Source organism: Heteronotia binoei, chromosome 21 (genome assembly GCF_032191835.1).
Source record: "Heteronotia binoei isolate CCM8104 ecotype False Entrance Well chromosome 21, APGP_CSIRO_Hbin_v1, whole genome shotgun sequence".
NCBI lineage: Eukaryota > Metazoa > Chordata > Lepidosauria > Squamata > Gekkonidae > Heteronotia > Heteronotia binoei.
Genome location: NC_083243.1, coordinates 74745138 through 74761621, shown reverse-complemented (window position 1 = coordinate 74761621; position 16484 = coordinate 74745138). Strand labels below are relative to the sequence as shown.

The window sequence follows — 16484 nt, the reverse complement described above, 5'->3', positions numbered from 1 at the left end:
AGAAAAGTGAGACTTCCCACACTAGGCAGACAGAGCACCTTCAGAACGGTGTCTGATATAGAAGAAGAAGATGATATTGCATTTATATCCCACCCTATACTCTGAATCTCAAAGTCTCAGAGCTGTCACAATCTCCTTTACCTCTCCCTCCCCACAACAGACACCCTGTGAGGCTGAGAGAGCTCTTACAGCAGCTGAGAGAGCTCTTACAGCAGAGGTGGGGCTGAGAGAGCTCTTACATCAGCTGCCCTTGGAGTGGGGAATCAAACCCGGTTCTCCCAGATAAGAGTCCGCACGCTTAACCACTACACAAAACTTGTTCTCTAGTCAGTTCTGAATGAACAACTTTGAGGTGCAAAGACTTGGCCATACAAATTAACTGTTCAGAATAAAGGCAGATGTCCTCTGTTGGACAAGTAGGAAAAGGGTTCATGAAATATGCACAAGAGTGCAGCCTAAAACACACAACTTGCAGCCTTGTATGAAAAAACTATACTAACCATAGATTGCAAATGTTTGCTTTCTTAAAAATAATGTGCATTGCAAAAGTTCATTCTAAGAAGGAATTTTTGTTTTGTTTCAAAATGAGGGGACATTTGACATCGCCTGCAATCTGAAGTGGTATAGGCCTGAGACACATGAGGTTGTTGACAGTAAACGGTATCCCTAAAACCTGGCTTTTGTATATTCTTACAAGATTAACACAGTATTTCATTTGAGATTCATGATTAAAACAATTTTTTTTGGTAACATATGGTAACAAATTATATTTCTTGCATCATTAATAACTTCTTTTATCTATCCCATATATTACTTTCTACCCACCCCTCCCCCCGTTACTTGACCCCCACCGGTGTTATTTACTTAAAGTACTAATGTTTAAAGGTACCCTTAACTAATAAAAACAAAAATTAATATTCTTCTTTTTTCTAAGACTTAATCATTATTAAAAATTGTCCCATGTCCTTTTATTTTCCACTCTTTTTCTATATATCTTCTGAACTTTTTCCACTCCATCTTAAAAACTTCTAAATCATAGTCTCTTAAAATTCTTGTTAATTTGTCCATTTCACTCCATGTCATAACTTTTACAATCCAGTCCCATTTCTCTGGTATTTTTTCTTGCTTCCACAACTGCACATATAATGTTCTAGCAGCTGAAAGCAAGTACCAAATTATAGTTCTATCTTCTTTTGGAAATTTTTCCATTTGTAATCCCAACAGAAAAGTCTCTGCAGCTTTCTTAAATACTGAACAACATGCAAGGCTATGTATAAATGCTGATCTTACAGAAGACATGATAATTAGTAAAGGTACAAGACAAGGTTGTCCACTTTCCCCATTGTTGTTTATAATGACTCTTGAAATATTACTGATGCAAATTCAAGAAGATAAAGAAATAGAAGGATTAAAAGTAAAAGGATTTACTTATAAATACAGAGCATTTGCAGATGATATAATGTTTATAAATGAAAACCCCATACAAGTCACACCTTTGTTGTTAGCCAAAATACAAGAATATGGGGAGTTGGTGGGACTTTGTATTAATAAAGAAAAATCAAAACTTCTATGTAAAAATATGCAAATAAATAAGCAACAAGAATTGCAGAGACTAACGGGCTGTGAAGTTACCTCCAAGGTAAAATATTTGGGTGTGGAGATAACAATGAAGAATATTGATTTGTTAAAAAAAATTATTAGAAGCTATGGCGTAAAATGGATGAAGATATGTTAAAGTGGAATAAACTAAATTTGTCACTGTTGGGTAGAATAGCTGCAATTAAAATGAATATTCCACCAAGAATAATGTATTTGTTTCAAACTATTCCAATTGTGAAAGACAGTAAACAATTTAATAGATGGCAAAGAAAAATTTCAGAGTTTGTGTGGGCGGGGAAAAAACCAAGAATAAAAATGAAAATTTTAACAGATGCAAAAGAGAGATGCGGATTTCAATTACCAGACTTAAAATTATATCATGAAGCAGTTTGCTTAGTATGGATAAAAGAATGGATAATGTTGTTAAACAAAAAACTCTTAGCGTTGGAAGGTCATGGAAATAAATTTGGCTGGCACGCTTATATGTATTATGGGGGGAAAAAGATAGACGGCTTTTTCTCTCACCATTATATAAGAAACAGCTTGCTAAATACATGGATGAAATATAAGAAATATGGAGATGAGAGAAAACCGTTATGGATAGTGCCAGCCGAAGTGATAAAAATAACAGCTGAGACGGGTGAAGAAAAGTAGTTGTCATATAGTCAACTATTAAAAATACAAAGTGGTAAAATAGAATTGAAAACTGCTGAAGAGCTGAATAATAAATATGTTTGGTTTCAAACGCAACAAATAGTTTGGTGGAGAATGACATTAAAACTGAAGGAATAAGAAAAGAGCAAACAGAAATGGAAAAAGTTCTGCTTGGAGACAACAAAAAATTAATTTCAAAATTATGTAAATTACTTTTAAAATGGTCTACGGAAGATGAAGTAGTGAAATCTCAAATGATTAAGTGGGCAATTAATGTAAATAAAGAAATACAGATGGAAATTTGGGAATATTTATGAAAGAACTCTATGAAGCTTTCGACGTGTCATAGTATTAAAGAGAACTGTTTTAGAATGATGTATAGATGGTATATGACTCCTAAGAAATTGGCAAAGATGAATAATAAGATGCCAGACAGATGTTGGAAATGTAAAAAACATGAAGGTTCTTTCTACCATATGTGGTGGACTTATGAAAAAGCAAAAAAGTATTGGCAGATGATTCAACAAGAAATTTCTAGGATCTTCATTTGAGATTCATGGACAGTACAACTGTTTCATTCAGTAGGTAACTTACAGTGCCATCCTAAGAATGTTTTCCTGTGAGTAAGCCCCTCTAAATCGGCTATCATAGGATTCAGCATAAACCTGTTTGGGATTTCACTGTGGCAGTATCATCCTAAACAAAATTATATCCTTCTAAATCCATTGAAGCCAATGACTTTAAAAGGGATTGATTCTGATTATGATGTAATGGTTAGTTTGACAAACCCATATAATGTCACTGAAAACCTACCTGTTTGCCGTTGTGCGTTACAGAAGACAGAATTGTACGCAGTGTCTTAAATCCCATAGCAATATCAAGCAAGTGAGCAGCAAAGAAGAAGTTGTTGTAGTGGCCAAGGATGGACATAGTTGTGTACCAAGCTAAGTACAAGAAGGACTGAAGAAAATGTTACATCAGGGAGAAAGAGAGCACACACTATTAGGTATTCCATGCCAAATGAACAAATAGGAGTTGCATCACAGTCAAAGCTTTTTTGTTGTTATTGCAATTTTGCATCTCTCTCTCTCTCTCTCTAGAGAGAGAGAGAGAGAGAGAGAGAGAGAGAACAATTTTGCATATATATATATATATATATATATATATAGTACATTATGCATAGAGTATATTACACATTGAGACTTCATGTTATGATTTGCTATATTTCTGGATCTCTTGTGTGCATTCCAACACATCAGACTTTATGCTGGCAGTTTAGCTTCCAAAATCCCAGACGTCCCTTTCGTAGATTCTGCCACCACCTAGAGATTTTGAGGATATTAGGAGGCTGCTCTAGGCTAACCAATAATTCTCTTCATGCACACAGGATGCATGAATGTGTGAGATAAGGAAGGAATGCTGCCTCTTTTTCTCCGTCAAAAGGCAGTGTGAGATTAAGCAGCCAGCATGTTGGGGGAGTTACTCAGAAATAAAAAAAAATTGTAGAATGGTTTTATTCTATGAACACACAAACTAATTGGGGAAAACTAAGTGGTGAAACTATAAAATAGAACAAACAAAGGAAAAGTACAGTTTTTGATACCTAAAACAGAAGACTTCAGAATTCTCTCCAATTTTAGACAGATCACTTTTCCCCACAGCAGGCATCTGGACTTGGCAAAGAATGACCAAAGCATGCCCTTTGTTGTCCCTTATTTTAAAGTTCCCTCAGAAGCAGAGAGTTTGTTTTTGGCTCAGTCAAGGGCATGTACTAACTCAGCCTTCCCACTGTGGAGGGTCTGACCAATAAACTATTTTTCATAATAGTAAGCATCTTTGTATATGGCCCCTATGGTACCAAGTGCAAATGAATCAGGTGCAAAGAGAAATTAATGGGTTTCAGACCAGAAGAAATTATCCACTGGCTCCCCTTCATCTGTAGTTGTCAGATTATTGGGGCGGTGTGACATTTGCATGCTGGTTTTCCCACTCTACCTCTCATCTGACCATCTGGGATTGTACATACTTGGCTCATCTCTGTATAACAGAGTTTGTGGTTCACTGAAAACTTACACAGTTCCTGGCTTGTTCTCTGCCTAAAATGTATATCTGACATCAACATATTGAAATTGTTTAATTATGTGTGTGTGTTCCAATTGTAAGGGGTGCCATGAAAATGGGGATTTTTTTTGTTGCATTTTTCAGAAATTTGGCAGACCATGATGGTGGTGGAAAGTGCCATCAAGTCACAGCTGATTTATGGTGTCAAACCTACAGCCCATGGGCCAGAACCTGCCTGCTCAGGGCTTTAATCCAGCTGAGGCTCCCAACTACCCCACCCCCTCCTCTGCCTGTCCTCACCCTTCTGAGCTCAAGCTTGAGCTGCTGCAGAGCACAGAGAACAGATGGTGGAACTGCCAAACTTCCCAGCTCATCTTTACCCACTTCTCCTCTGGCAGGAAGCTCCTCTGGGCTCCACTGAAATCCATGGCAGCACAAAAAAAGTTGCAGGGAAAATGCTGGATAGATTTCCCATTTGGGCCCTTATAAAGTTTATATCTCTGCTACCTGGCATTACATTTTATGACACACATGTCTTGGCCTGACAAAGTCCTATTTATGTCAGATCTGGCCCTCATAAAAATGAGTTTGACACCTCTGCATAGGGTTTTCAAGGCAAGAGACATTCAGAGGTGGTTTGCCATGGTGTGGTTCCATGTCATGATCCCAGTATTGTTTGGAGGTCTCCCATTCAAATACTAGCCAAAGCTGACCCTGCTTAATTTTTAAGATCTGACGAGATCAGGCTAGCCTGAACTATCCAGGTCAGGGCATACATGCATGAAAATAGTACAACAAAGTGAGCTGGATGATCACTGGTTGGTGAATCCACATCCAAAACCCATTACTGGATCTGATTCCATACATAATATAACAATTATGGGAATCCTGACAAGTTGGAAAGGATATCTGCAGTTTATATGCCATTAAAAAGCCTAGTGAATAGATATTATAAATTTACTTGGAAGCAGAAACTATTTCTGGCTATGAAATTCAGTAAGAATCCTGCAGATTGATAACACTACATACACTTATAAATAAATAAAGTCTTTCCGTTTATCTGAGCACATGCACCACATGTGTTAAATGCTAGTCCCACACTACACCTCTCCACTTCCTCCACATGCCGAATCACAAGTAGATTTAAAATATTGGGAGGGGGGTGGTTAAACACTACTTACGTTGCGCTACATAAGAATCAGTCTGCTCCATATGGAAGTCTTCCTCAAGAATAATCTTTGGGTTTACCCTTTTACACCTATTATATGCATTACAGTCTAGTTTCAGGTTCATGCATATCTCATTCAACCCTCAAAGGGTTCTCTAACTTTTAATGTGAAATGTATGGGGGCTGCTTGCACCAAGGACCTATGGGCAGGTTCACCTTATTCAGGAATTTATGCATACTGGCTCCAGTTCACACTAAAAATTGCTCTTCTGATAACAAAGGATATATGAGCATGAGACTCATTCCCTATACACACCAGCCAAAAGAATACAAATTCTGTGCTCTTTTTGTAGGGAAATACTATATACTTACATTATCAGTAAAGACCACACCGAGCTTCCAGATATGGTACTTGGCATCAATAGAACCTAACCTAATAAAAATAATTCAACATTAATATCAGTCCTCATTATTCAATTAAAATGTAAACATATTTTGTCACATTTTGTGCTATTTTTTTCTCCAACACTAAAGATATTTTAAGACTTTTGTGGAGGTGTGTTGGCTATATTCTTAAGAAATGGAGAAGTACATATTAAAGCTCTTGGGATGAACTTCAACAAATTTTAGCACTGTATGTTAGAGCAATATTTTGCATACTGTGTATCACTTTACACCTTCGTCAAACTGGTGACTTGTGCCAATCACTGTAGGTGGAAAGAACATGCAGAATCTCTTTGAATGTTATATAATCAGAGATGTGGGAGAAACACTGGAATGCCCAATGATTTCACATCTTTATAACCTCTGAATCTCTTCTAATTCTGCTAGTCCTCTAGCATCCTGCTTTCTTTTGTCTGAGGATAATTAGGCCCATTACCTTATGGGATAATATTATTTTAAAGACATGTCATTTTAGCCCCAAAGATCTAGCAGGGTGAGGATCATTATGCACTAAAGTCCTATACTTTGTCAATGTTGCAATGCAATGATAAGCTACTTGAAATCCTTATTTTTTTAAAAAAAAAAGAAAAGAAAAGAAAAGAAAAGAAAACAAGCTGGTTCAATATTATAAAACAAAGCATTTTTAGAGCAGGGAGCAATACTACTTGGCAGTTCAACATTATGAAATGCTGCTGCTGTGGTAAACTGACCTGGAACATTGCAACATAGTTCAATATCGCTAGCAGGCAAACAATCTCAGGACTAGATGAGATCTGGTGGCAATCCACAACATTTTCCTGAGGGGGCATGATAAGAGTAGGACTGGGAATGACTCCCCTGTGCATCATTCTAAAGGACTTCTGACCATCAGAGAGCAACTGTAAACATGCACTAACTGGCAGTAACTTGTTTCTGGTAATAGCATTGCTACTGACAAGCACCGAGGAGGATTTATCCTACTTGTAAAGTATAGGATACTGCTGATAGTTCTGTTAGAACAAATTATTTATTTTGCCCTTCATGGAGCTGAGGGCACTATAAAAGGTCCCTGTTCCACTATCTATTTTATTATCAGAACAGCCCTGTGAGGTAGGTTAGGCTGAAAGAGGACAACTGGCCTCCCAATGAGCTTCATGGCAGAGAGGTCATGCCAGGTCTAACACTGTAACCCAGGGATTTCAAACATGTGGCCTGTGGGCCACATGCAGCTCCCACAGGGCTCCTATCAGGCCCACAATCTATTAGCTATTGTCTGCTTCCGTCTCCCTTTCGCTTGCTTCCTTCTGCATCACAGCTTGTTTTGTCAGGCTCTCTGAGTTGTACAGGAACTATGGATCAAGACAGCTTGCTTTGCCAGGCTCTCTCAATTGCACAGCAAAGTGACTAAGCCAAGCCTTTCTGCCCTCCATTTGCCAAGGCTTCTCCTCCTCCTCATCCCCTGGGGAGAAAGAGAGGGGAAAGGAGGGAAAGAGCCAGAGCTTACTTTGCCCAGTTCCCTTCATTGCATGGGAGAGATAACAAAGCATCTTTAAGACCAACAAAGTTTTATTCAAAGTACGAGCTTTTTACCGAGAGAGTGAAAGAGAAAAAGAGAGAGTTTTGTTGGGCTTGTTATGCCATAGCTCTCCTGGGTGCAACTGGGTTCCCCTCCTCTTTTTCACTTTATTCCTGTCCTCATGATCCAGTCTTTCTCAATAGGAAAGGAATGTGAACTGAGGGATAGTCTGAGAGTGTGTGTCTAGACCAAGTTTACCCAGTTTCTTTTGTAAACTGAGGGTTTTGAACTTAGACTTCCTAGACAGTAGGTTGATACTGAACACTATACATTGCTGTCTCTCTATTCTTGCAATGCCACATAGGAGGTGTAGTTATTTTTCTGGGGAAGACTAGTAGACAAACACATAGCCCTTTGTCTGTGTCATGGTGCCTTCATATGTTCTTGACCAGCACACGAAGCGACTTTATGTACAAAAGCTTGTAATGCCCAGCCATTTCATATTTTCCTCAGGGTCAAAGCATTGACCACGAGATTTCTGTAATAAATCAAAAGTAGGTTTGCAACTTACAGATACACACCAGAACTCAAGATTGCTACAGCACAGACATTATCTCCAAATTTTGATACAATAATCCAGAGCAAGAAGTGTCAGCTATTAGAGACTGTTAAATAAACAAAATATTGCAAGAGTGCTAATGTTTTAAGTGTGTTTTATTTTTAAGTTTTTTTAAAAAAAATCTGTGTTTGTGCCTTTTATAAAGTTTATATTTCCGCTACCTAGTATTACATTTTACAGCTCACATGGCCCAGCCCAACAGGATCTCATTAACGTCAGCTCCAACCCACATAACAAATGATTTTGACATCCCTGCTCTAACCACTGTATCACACTAATTTTCCAATATGTTGCACTGTTGTATGGAATAACAGGAGCTAAGTATGCTTTCTTTTTTATGGATATAAAAGCAACTGACCCATGAGGATTTCCCATCATGACAGAAATAGTGATGTACCTTGAACAGCTGCTTGTTTTGATGTTGTATTGTTTTGAAAATAAACGTTTGTGGAATTGTTTAACTATGCATCACTTCAAGCATTCCTGTGATAGAGCTGGAAAAGCAACCAGTTGTGGTTACACATTAAAGGACAACCCATACCATGAAAGAAGAGATGCCTCCTCCAGTTCAGTATGTTCCACTGGACTGAAGTCAAGAGCATTTTTGTCCAGACCTAAGAGTTCTGCAATGCGTTCTACTCCATATAAATCACCGTACTTGTTGATAACCTATAATGGGAAAGATGCAAGACACCATCCACTTTAATTTAACTAGCATTTGTCAGAGTTCTTAAAATCTTAACATTCCAGAGTTGATACTCCTAGAACAATGACAGATCAGACAAGGTAAAAAAGACATTCAAAAGTTGAAGAATATAAAAAGCCATTATCTGAAAGTGTGTCTATAATTTAGAGTAATTTAAGGTGGCATTTTTTTTCTTTTTTACAAGGATGCGCATCCCAGAAAAGACAAAGGCTGCAAATAAAAACCATGTATGACAGACAGCAAAGTGAGAGAGAAAAAATCTGCAGCTCCTCAGCAATGACACCAAAGTGTTCTGCCTTTCTCTCTATGTAGGTCATAGTATGCATTTCCTGGTATGATTCATTAGGATCCAATTTAACAGAATTGCAGTTGAAGTAGCCTTCCCTCTATGGGCCAGTTCAGGATAGAGAAAGAATTTTGCAGAGACATCAAAACATTGCAACAAAATGGCTGTGTTCATTGCTGCAGACAAAGTGCACTTGTTGGAGCCCAACATAGGTCTAGACACAAGGCTTCCTTGAGCCTGTGACAGCCTACAGTACTTTATCCATCCACCATCCTGATCACTCTGACCAGGGCCTACCATATCAGTTTGTGGCTCAGTTGTAGAGCATCTGTATGCAGAAGATGCCTGGCATTTAAAATGATTAGTAGGTGATGAGAAAAACTTTTGCCTGAGACCTTAGACAGCTGTTCCTGGTAGGGTTGCCAACCTTCAAGTGATAGCTGGAGATCTCTTAGGAATACAGCTGCTCTCCTGATGACAGAGATCAATTCTTCTGGAGAAAATGGATGCTAGTGAAGGTGAAGCCCCTTCCGTCCCCAAACCCTGACCTCCTCAAGCTCCACCCACAAAATCTCCAGGTATTTCCCAACATGGAGCTGGTCAATAGTAGACAATATTGACCTTGATGGATCAATGGTTTGATTCAGTATAACTATCAATGAAAATGGGACTGGGGAGGGAAAAAAATCAACCAAGGAAAGAAACAACTCCACCCCACTGTGTCACAAATATAGTCAGATGCATAAGAGGAACAACTGCTGGACTTGACCAAAAAGACCACGGAAAATATTTCTGCATACCAGAAAAGGCTGATCTAGCCTCTTAGCTAAACATGCCAAAAAGAGAGTTTATAGAATCAGAATAGAATAGCCTTGTAGAAGAAGTAACAAGAGATAAAGAAGTAACATCTGATGAACAGAGCTGTGTTTCTTGAAAGCTTATGCTACAATATAATTTGTTAGTCTTAAAGGTGCTACTGGACTCCTTACTATTTCACAATATGGCCTTTTTTAGATTAGAAACTATATGACATATGATATTAGATATGTGTTGAGGCTTGGGAGATTGTGTCTGAGAATGGCAAGAATGCCCAACTTCACAGAAGCAAATATATAGTTCAAAGATGGAGTATAGTAGCTGAGAGCCAACATATGTATGAAAAACTTGCAATCACTATTTTTAATCCTAACTTTAATTCACATACTGCAACAAGTATAGCCATGTTAATATTTCAATCTTTTTTAAAAGTCCACTTTTTAATATGAACCTTGAAAATAATTTAATGAGCCTACCTTCCGTTTCACAAACTTGTCCCAATAATTGTTAGGAAAAGATCTGCATAGATAAGAGAATAGCATGTTAATTACGCAAAATCCAGAAAAAAGTTATTTCATTACATTAATAATTTATTCTACTTTGCATAAGGTCAATGTTTCTTGATTTGTGAACAGAATTTACTGTCATGTACATAAAGTAAATTTCTGAGGCTTCTAAGAAACCTGAGTTCTCTTTCAATAACTAGGTGTATTTTTTTCCTGATGTAGCTACCCCTTCATCTGTAAACTGCTATTTATTCAAAGTCATAGTTAGGGTTGCCAAGTCCAATTCAAGAAATATCTGGGGACTTTGGGGGTGGAGCCAGGAGACATTGGGAGCGGAACCAGGAACAAGGGTGTGACAAGCATAATTGAACTCCAAGAGAGTTCTGGCCATCACATTTAAAGATTCAGCACACCTTTTTAAATGTCTTCCTTCCATAGGAAATAATGAAGGATAGGGGCACCTTCTTTTGGGGCTCATAGAATTGGACCCCCTGGTCCAATCGTTTTGAAACTTGGGGGGTACTTTGGGGAGAGGCACTAGATACTATATTGAAAATTTGGTGCCTCTACCTCAAAAAACAGCACCCCCAGAGCCCCCAAAACCTCCAGAACAATTTCCCATTATACCCTATGAGAATCGATCTCCACATAGGGAATAATGAAGACGTTTCCCTCTCCCCCCCCCACACTGTTTCTGGCGAGTCTGAAGCAGGGGATTGGCATATCTAATCACCAGTTGCTGCCAGCTTCTTCACAGAAACACAGACACACCATCCTAAATTGAAGCCTTTCAAGTCAAGCCTCCGGAGGTGCAAAGGCACATGGTCCTTTGCGGGCAGGGTGGAGCTTCCCCCCTCCCTGCCAGCCAGCTGACTGGGAGCAGGAAGCAGCCTGGGAAAACGGAAGAAAGGCTGCTGGGATCAGGACTGGGTGGGAAGGGAAGGGCAAGGAGAAGCTGCTGGAATCGGGGCTGGGTGGGAAGGGCCGCCATTCCCCCCCCCCCGCTTTCCGGATTTTTGGGGAGCGGGGGGAAGGCTCCAAATCGGGGGTCCCCCGGCTAGGCAGGGGATTTGGGAAGCCTAGTCATAGTGGCTTTTTTATCCATCACTACGTTGCAAAATGTGGAGTATAAAATTATTCTCTTTAGAATTAATTCAGTTTATACATTCTCTGTGGCTCCCAGCATGTCTGAGGGAAAATAAAGAAGCTATTTCTGCAACATACTCATTAACCTTTCAAAGCATTAATTTTACTACACTTGAGTCCAGATTTTACTTCTACCACATATTCTTTACACAGTTGAAAAGAAATGTTACAACTAAGATGGCATCAAAACTGTATTATACATTTCAATTGTTTTTTTCTTTTCAGTCTCTCCCCCACCAATACTTTATATCATTTTGAATTGGTTAAAAAGTACTATATTCAAATGATCAGTACAGTCCATCTGATAGCACTTCTGGAGGTAGAGAAATGCACCTGTGATAAAAACAGCAGCAGGACAAACAGCAGCAGAACATTTAACAGTAATGAATACAAGGATCCTGCATTACACACTAAATTCTGTGAGTTCCATGAAAAGATCTCTCACAAGTTTTCCACTCCAAATGAGACATGAACAGATCCAATTCTGACTGGTACCACAGTGTGTGTTGGGGAGGGGGTTAAGTCTCTTCCACATGCTATTTTTGTGACTTGAGATGGTTCTAAGGGGATTATGTGTGTAATGAAGATCTCTCTTAAAGGGTATTGTGGATTTTAAAAAAATTAATTATATACGGTGGTTTTGCTTTCTGGGCTGCTTGCCAATTTTTATTCTTCCAGCAGTGTTTGGTTATGTGTGACCTTGGAAGGAGCTGTTCTAATCTCCTTCTAATTAATGGTCACTCTCAGCTACACTAGGAAAGTCAGCTTGGGTTGATTGGTTCTTCCGGGATGCCTATTTTTGGTTTGTCATTAGCCAGCTGAGGGGGATTTATACTGTTTCCCAAAACCGCTTTTTTACTACTGTTTTCTTGGCAAAAAGCTGTCCTGCTTACCAGCTGATGGTGTGATGTAAGTTGTATTAGTTAGTTATATTTTATAACATTGTTGCTTTGTTGCACCAGTCTGTTTTAAAACTGCCTGCCAGCTCAATCAAGTAATATTTTTGCTTATCTTTGAGCTGTGTTGCCTTGTCTGTCACTGTAAAGAAAACACCTTGCTCTGCCTCGAGCTGAGGGGAGTGTAGGTTGTTACAATGTGCCACACTGGGGAAGCATACAAGCCCTGTATGCCTAGGTCAAATAGCAGCTCTCTTACACGATTTTAGATCAGGAAACTGGTGCATTTGTGTCTGTGCGTGCTCAGGAGGGTGCTTAACCCCCTCCCTTCCACCACAATCCCAATCAGAGTTAAGCTTCCATACATCTAATTTTCAGACAAACATGCAGGAAGCTTTCTTCATGGAATATTCAGAGTTGCATAATTGCATAATCAAAATGGCATGATCAAAGTGGCACAAAGTCAGTATTCTCATGACTATAAAAGATTAGTAATATGTAGATCATGTTAAAAGGATGTGTGGTTAACAGTATTTACTCCAATGCAAGACTGGGTTTATGCCATCCAAAAAGTGGGGGGGAGGTCATTTTACATTCACATACAAGTTACAATTATGTCCATTAGAAACAGTGTATAACTTATTTTGAAGGAGGCATCTTACATTTTGGGTTGTCTTCCTTTCAAGTTAACACAGCACATCTTACACCAGGATTGCTATGTTCTGTAATCACATCCCTGTCATATGGTCTCCTATTTGCATATGTTACCAGGCAGCATGAGAACCGAAAGCAATATATGAATGGGGCATTATTGTGAAAACTGGAATTCGTTGATCTTAAGCTGAGTATCTGTTTAAAAAAATTCTGTCACTTCAAAAAAAGTTACTAACCTTGTTCACATGTTACAGTGAATGCATGTACATTCAGTATTTAATTCATTTGTATGAAAGGGCCAACACAGATTCACCTTACAAATGAAACCATGGAGATGGATCAAGATGGGTAGCCATGTTAGTCTGTCTGTAACAGTAGAAAAGAGGAAGAGCCCAGTAGCACCTTAAAGACTAACAAAACAAAATTTGTGATAGTGTATAAGCTTTCATGCTTCATTGATCACTTCTTCAGATATTTGTCAGTCATTAAGGTGCTACTGGACTCTTGTTCAAATGAAGCCATGGACATTTTATCTGCCCCCCCCCAACTCCAGTTTACATTTATTATTTGTCCATTTCATATATACCCCACTTTTATATCCAGTGGGGAGCCAAGGCCCATGATGCTCATCTACCTGCCCACAAAGTTTGGTGAAGACTGGACTTCAGGAGTCTGAGTTACAGAACCCCAAACTGATTGAAACTGAATCCACAAAAGATGGCGGTTCTCTGGCTGGGTGGGGGTGATTCAGGGTTGGGGTGCTGCCTCCCAGCTCTTGACAGGCATCTTTAATACATGTGCCAACTTCCAACAGCCTAGATATGATCTTGGATGCTTTCTTATCAATGGAGGCCCAAGTCACAAATGTTGCCAGGTTGGCATTTTTAAAGCTGTGTCAGGTCAGGCAACTGGCCCAATTCCTGTCTCACTTGGACCTTGCCACAGTAATCCATGCAATGGTCACCTCCAGGTTGAATCACTGTAATGCCCTCTATGCTGGCCTACCCTTGAGACTGATCTAGGGTTGCCAATCCCCAGGTGGGGGCAGGGGATCCCCCGGTTTGGAGGCCCTCCCCCCGCTTCAGGGTCGTCAGAAAGCGGGGGGAGGGGAGGGAAATGCCTGCTGGGAACTCTATTATTCCCTATGGAGATTTATTCCCATAGAAAATAATGGAGAATTGATCCGCAGGTATCTGGGGCTCTGGGGGAGCTGTTTTTTGGGGTAGAGGCACCAAATTTTCAGTATAGCATCTAGTGCCTCTCCCCCCAAAACCTCCCAAGTTTCAAAAAGATTGGACCAGGGGGTCCAATTCTATAAGCCCCAAAAGAAGGTGCCCCTATCCTTCATTATTTCCTATGGAAGGAAGGAATTGAAAAGGTGTGCCATCCCTTTAAATGTGATGGCCAGAACTCCCTTTGGAGTTCAATTATGCTTGTCACAGCCTTGATCTTGGCTCTACCCCTAATGTCTCTTGGCTCCACCCCCAAAGTCCCCAGATATTTCTTGAATTAGACTTGGCAACCCTAGACTGATCTGGAAGTTGCAACTGGTCCCGAATGCAGTGGCTCAGGTCCTTACAGGGACCCCTTTGTGAGCACATATTCAACCAATGCTTTTCCAGATACTCTGGCTCCATGTTGTACTGTGTCAGATTCAAGGTTTTGGTAAAGGCTTGATAACCTTTAAGGCCTCAAATAATCAAGGGCTTTGTACCTTTGGGACTGCCTCTCCCAATAAACCCCCCAAGAGCATTATGTTCTGGGGAGCAAAATCTCCTGGTGATCCCTGGCCTGAAAGCTACCCAGCCTGAAAGATATCTGGTGGAATTCTCTGCCTAGTGACATCTGTGCCCTGTGAACCCCCTTTTCCCACCATCTATGGACTATGTTCACTCTGGCCTAGTGTCAGAATTACAGGACTCTCATCGTTGTAGGCATATATTATGGACTCATATTGTGTAAGCACAAGCAAACTTGCCTCAGTGGACATTTAATTGATAACATAAGGTATTTTGGACTGAGAACTAACCCAATATGGACATTTTACATGGTGTGATTCCAAGCAGCAAGCCATCCAACCAGGCCACAAGGACTCCATGCCTGAATTTAACCAGTTGTGCTTTAACAATGACATCTGAAAATTACAGGGGCTAGCCTGCTCTCTCTCTCTCTCTTGCAGACACACACGCCCTCTCTCTTTTACTCTGAAACCAAAGCAAAACAAACGGAGGCTCTGCTTCTGACACTTCTCTATGAAGTACTTCCTGCTTCCTGCTCAGCTTTAAAGGGGAACACACACGCGAAGAGCCATTTTAAAACGGGACATGTTTGCAGGTTTCTTAACCTGTGGGAGATCTAGGGATACTGGTAACTGTGGGGGCCTGGCTTCCCCCCGCTGGCCAGCTGGCTGGGGGCAGGGGGAAGCCTGTAAAACCGGGGGATCCCCTGCTGGGACCTGGGGATTGGGAAGCCTACTTTGCTCACCAGCCTCAAACTGAGCAAAGTTCAGTCCAGATTTTGGCTGATCACCCAGTTTGTGCCCATCCCTACCTATATTTACAGAAACTGTAGCTCAGACAATGATTTGCTATGAATTTATTCTTTTTTTTATTTAGTAAATTCCTGTGCTTTCTATTTAAAATGCCCAAGATGTTTTGCAAATAAATACATAAAATCCAACAGACAATTAAACAACAATGTATTAAATGCATCCTGGGTATAAAAAACAGGTTTCTTCAAAGTTATTGTGGAACAACAATTAAGTATTTATATGATGAGAGAAGGCCTTAAATTATGTTCTCTGCCTCCTGGGAGAGAGAGCTTTGCTGCTTAAGGTGATAACTCCTCCCAAACAAGTGAATTTCTAAATGTGTGAGTTCCTTCATTCAGGTGTCCCTTCAGATATTTTCAGAAACAAGACAGGTTCATATGGTAGAAGTAGTTTGGATTCTATATACTTCAAAATCAGAACTTTGAACTAGGCCCAAAAACAAAGAGGGAGATAATGCAATTAATACAGCACATTTGCTTGTTACAACAGACCCCAATCAACATTTTGGTTGCCACACTTTTCACCAGTTTTTGAATGGTTTTCAAAGGCAACCCATGTAGACCATATTACATTAGTCTAAACTGGATGTTACTGAGACATATATGTGTTACTCAAATCAGTCTATAATGTCAGGACCCTAACATGTAAAGATGTCCCCTTGCTAGCATCAGGCAAACACTCATATTTTCAATACTTTAAAATACTTGGGATAGTAAACTTCTGCATAACAAGGTACAGATTCAGATCAACACCTGTAAAAATGAGGGGGCAGAGATTCTTACACTAACAGGGCTTTTATTTCATAAACAGGAAAAAAAGACCAAATTAATCTATGCAAAGAGGGAAAGTGGCAATGAAAATTACAGTAAGGAAAAAAAGCAAT

The 16484-nt window shown here is 39.7% G+C and overlaps 1 protein-coding gene across 1 annotated transcript in view; it reads right to left on the bottom strand.

Moving 5' to 3' along the window:
- RYR3 (ryanodine receptor 3) overlaps positions 1-16484 on the bottom strand; it is a 721882-nt gene that overhangs the window by 31493 nt on the left and 673905 nt on the right. Inside the window, exons 94-97 of the mRNA XM_060262621.1 lie at positions 10325-10367; positions 8582-8709; positions 5855-5915; positions 3067-3213 (exon numbers count right to left, since the gene is read on the bottom strand). Coding sequence (XP_060118604.1) covers positions 3067-3213; positions 5855-5915; positions 8582-8709; positions 10325-10367 — 379 coding nt within the window. The remainder of the gene's footprint in view (positions 1-3066; positions 3214-5854; positions 5916-8581; positions 8710-10324; positions 10368-16484) is intronic.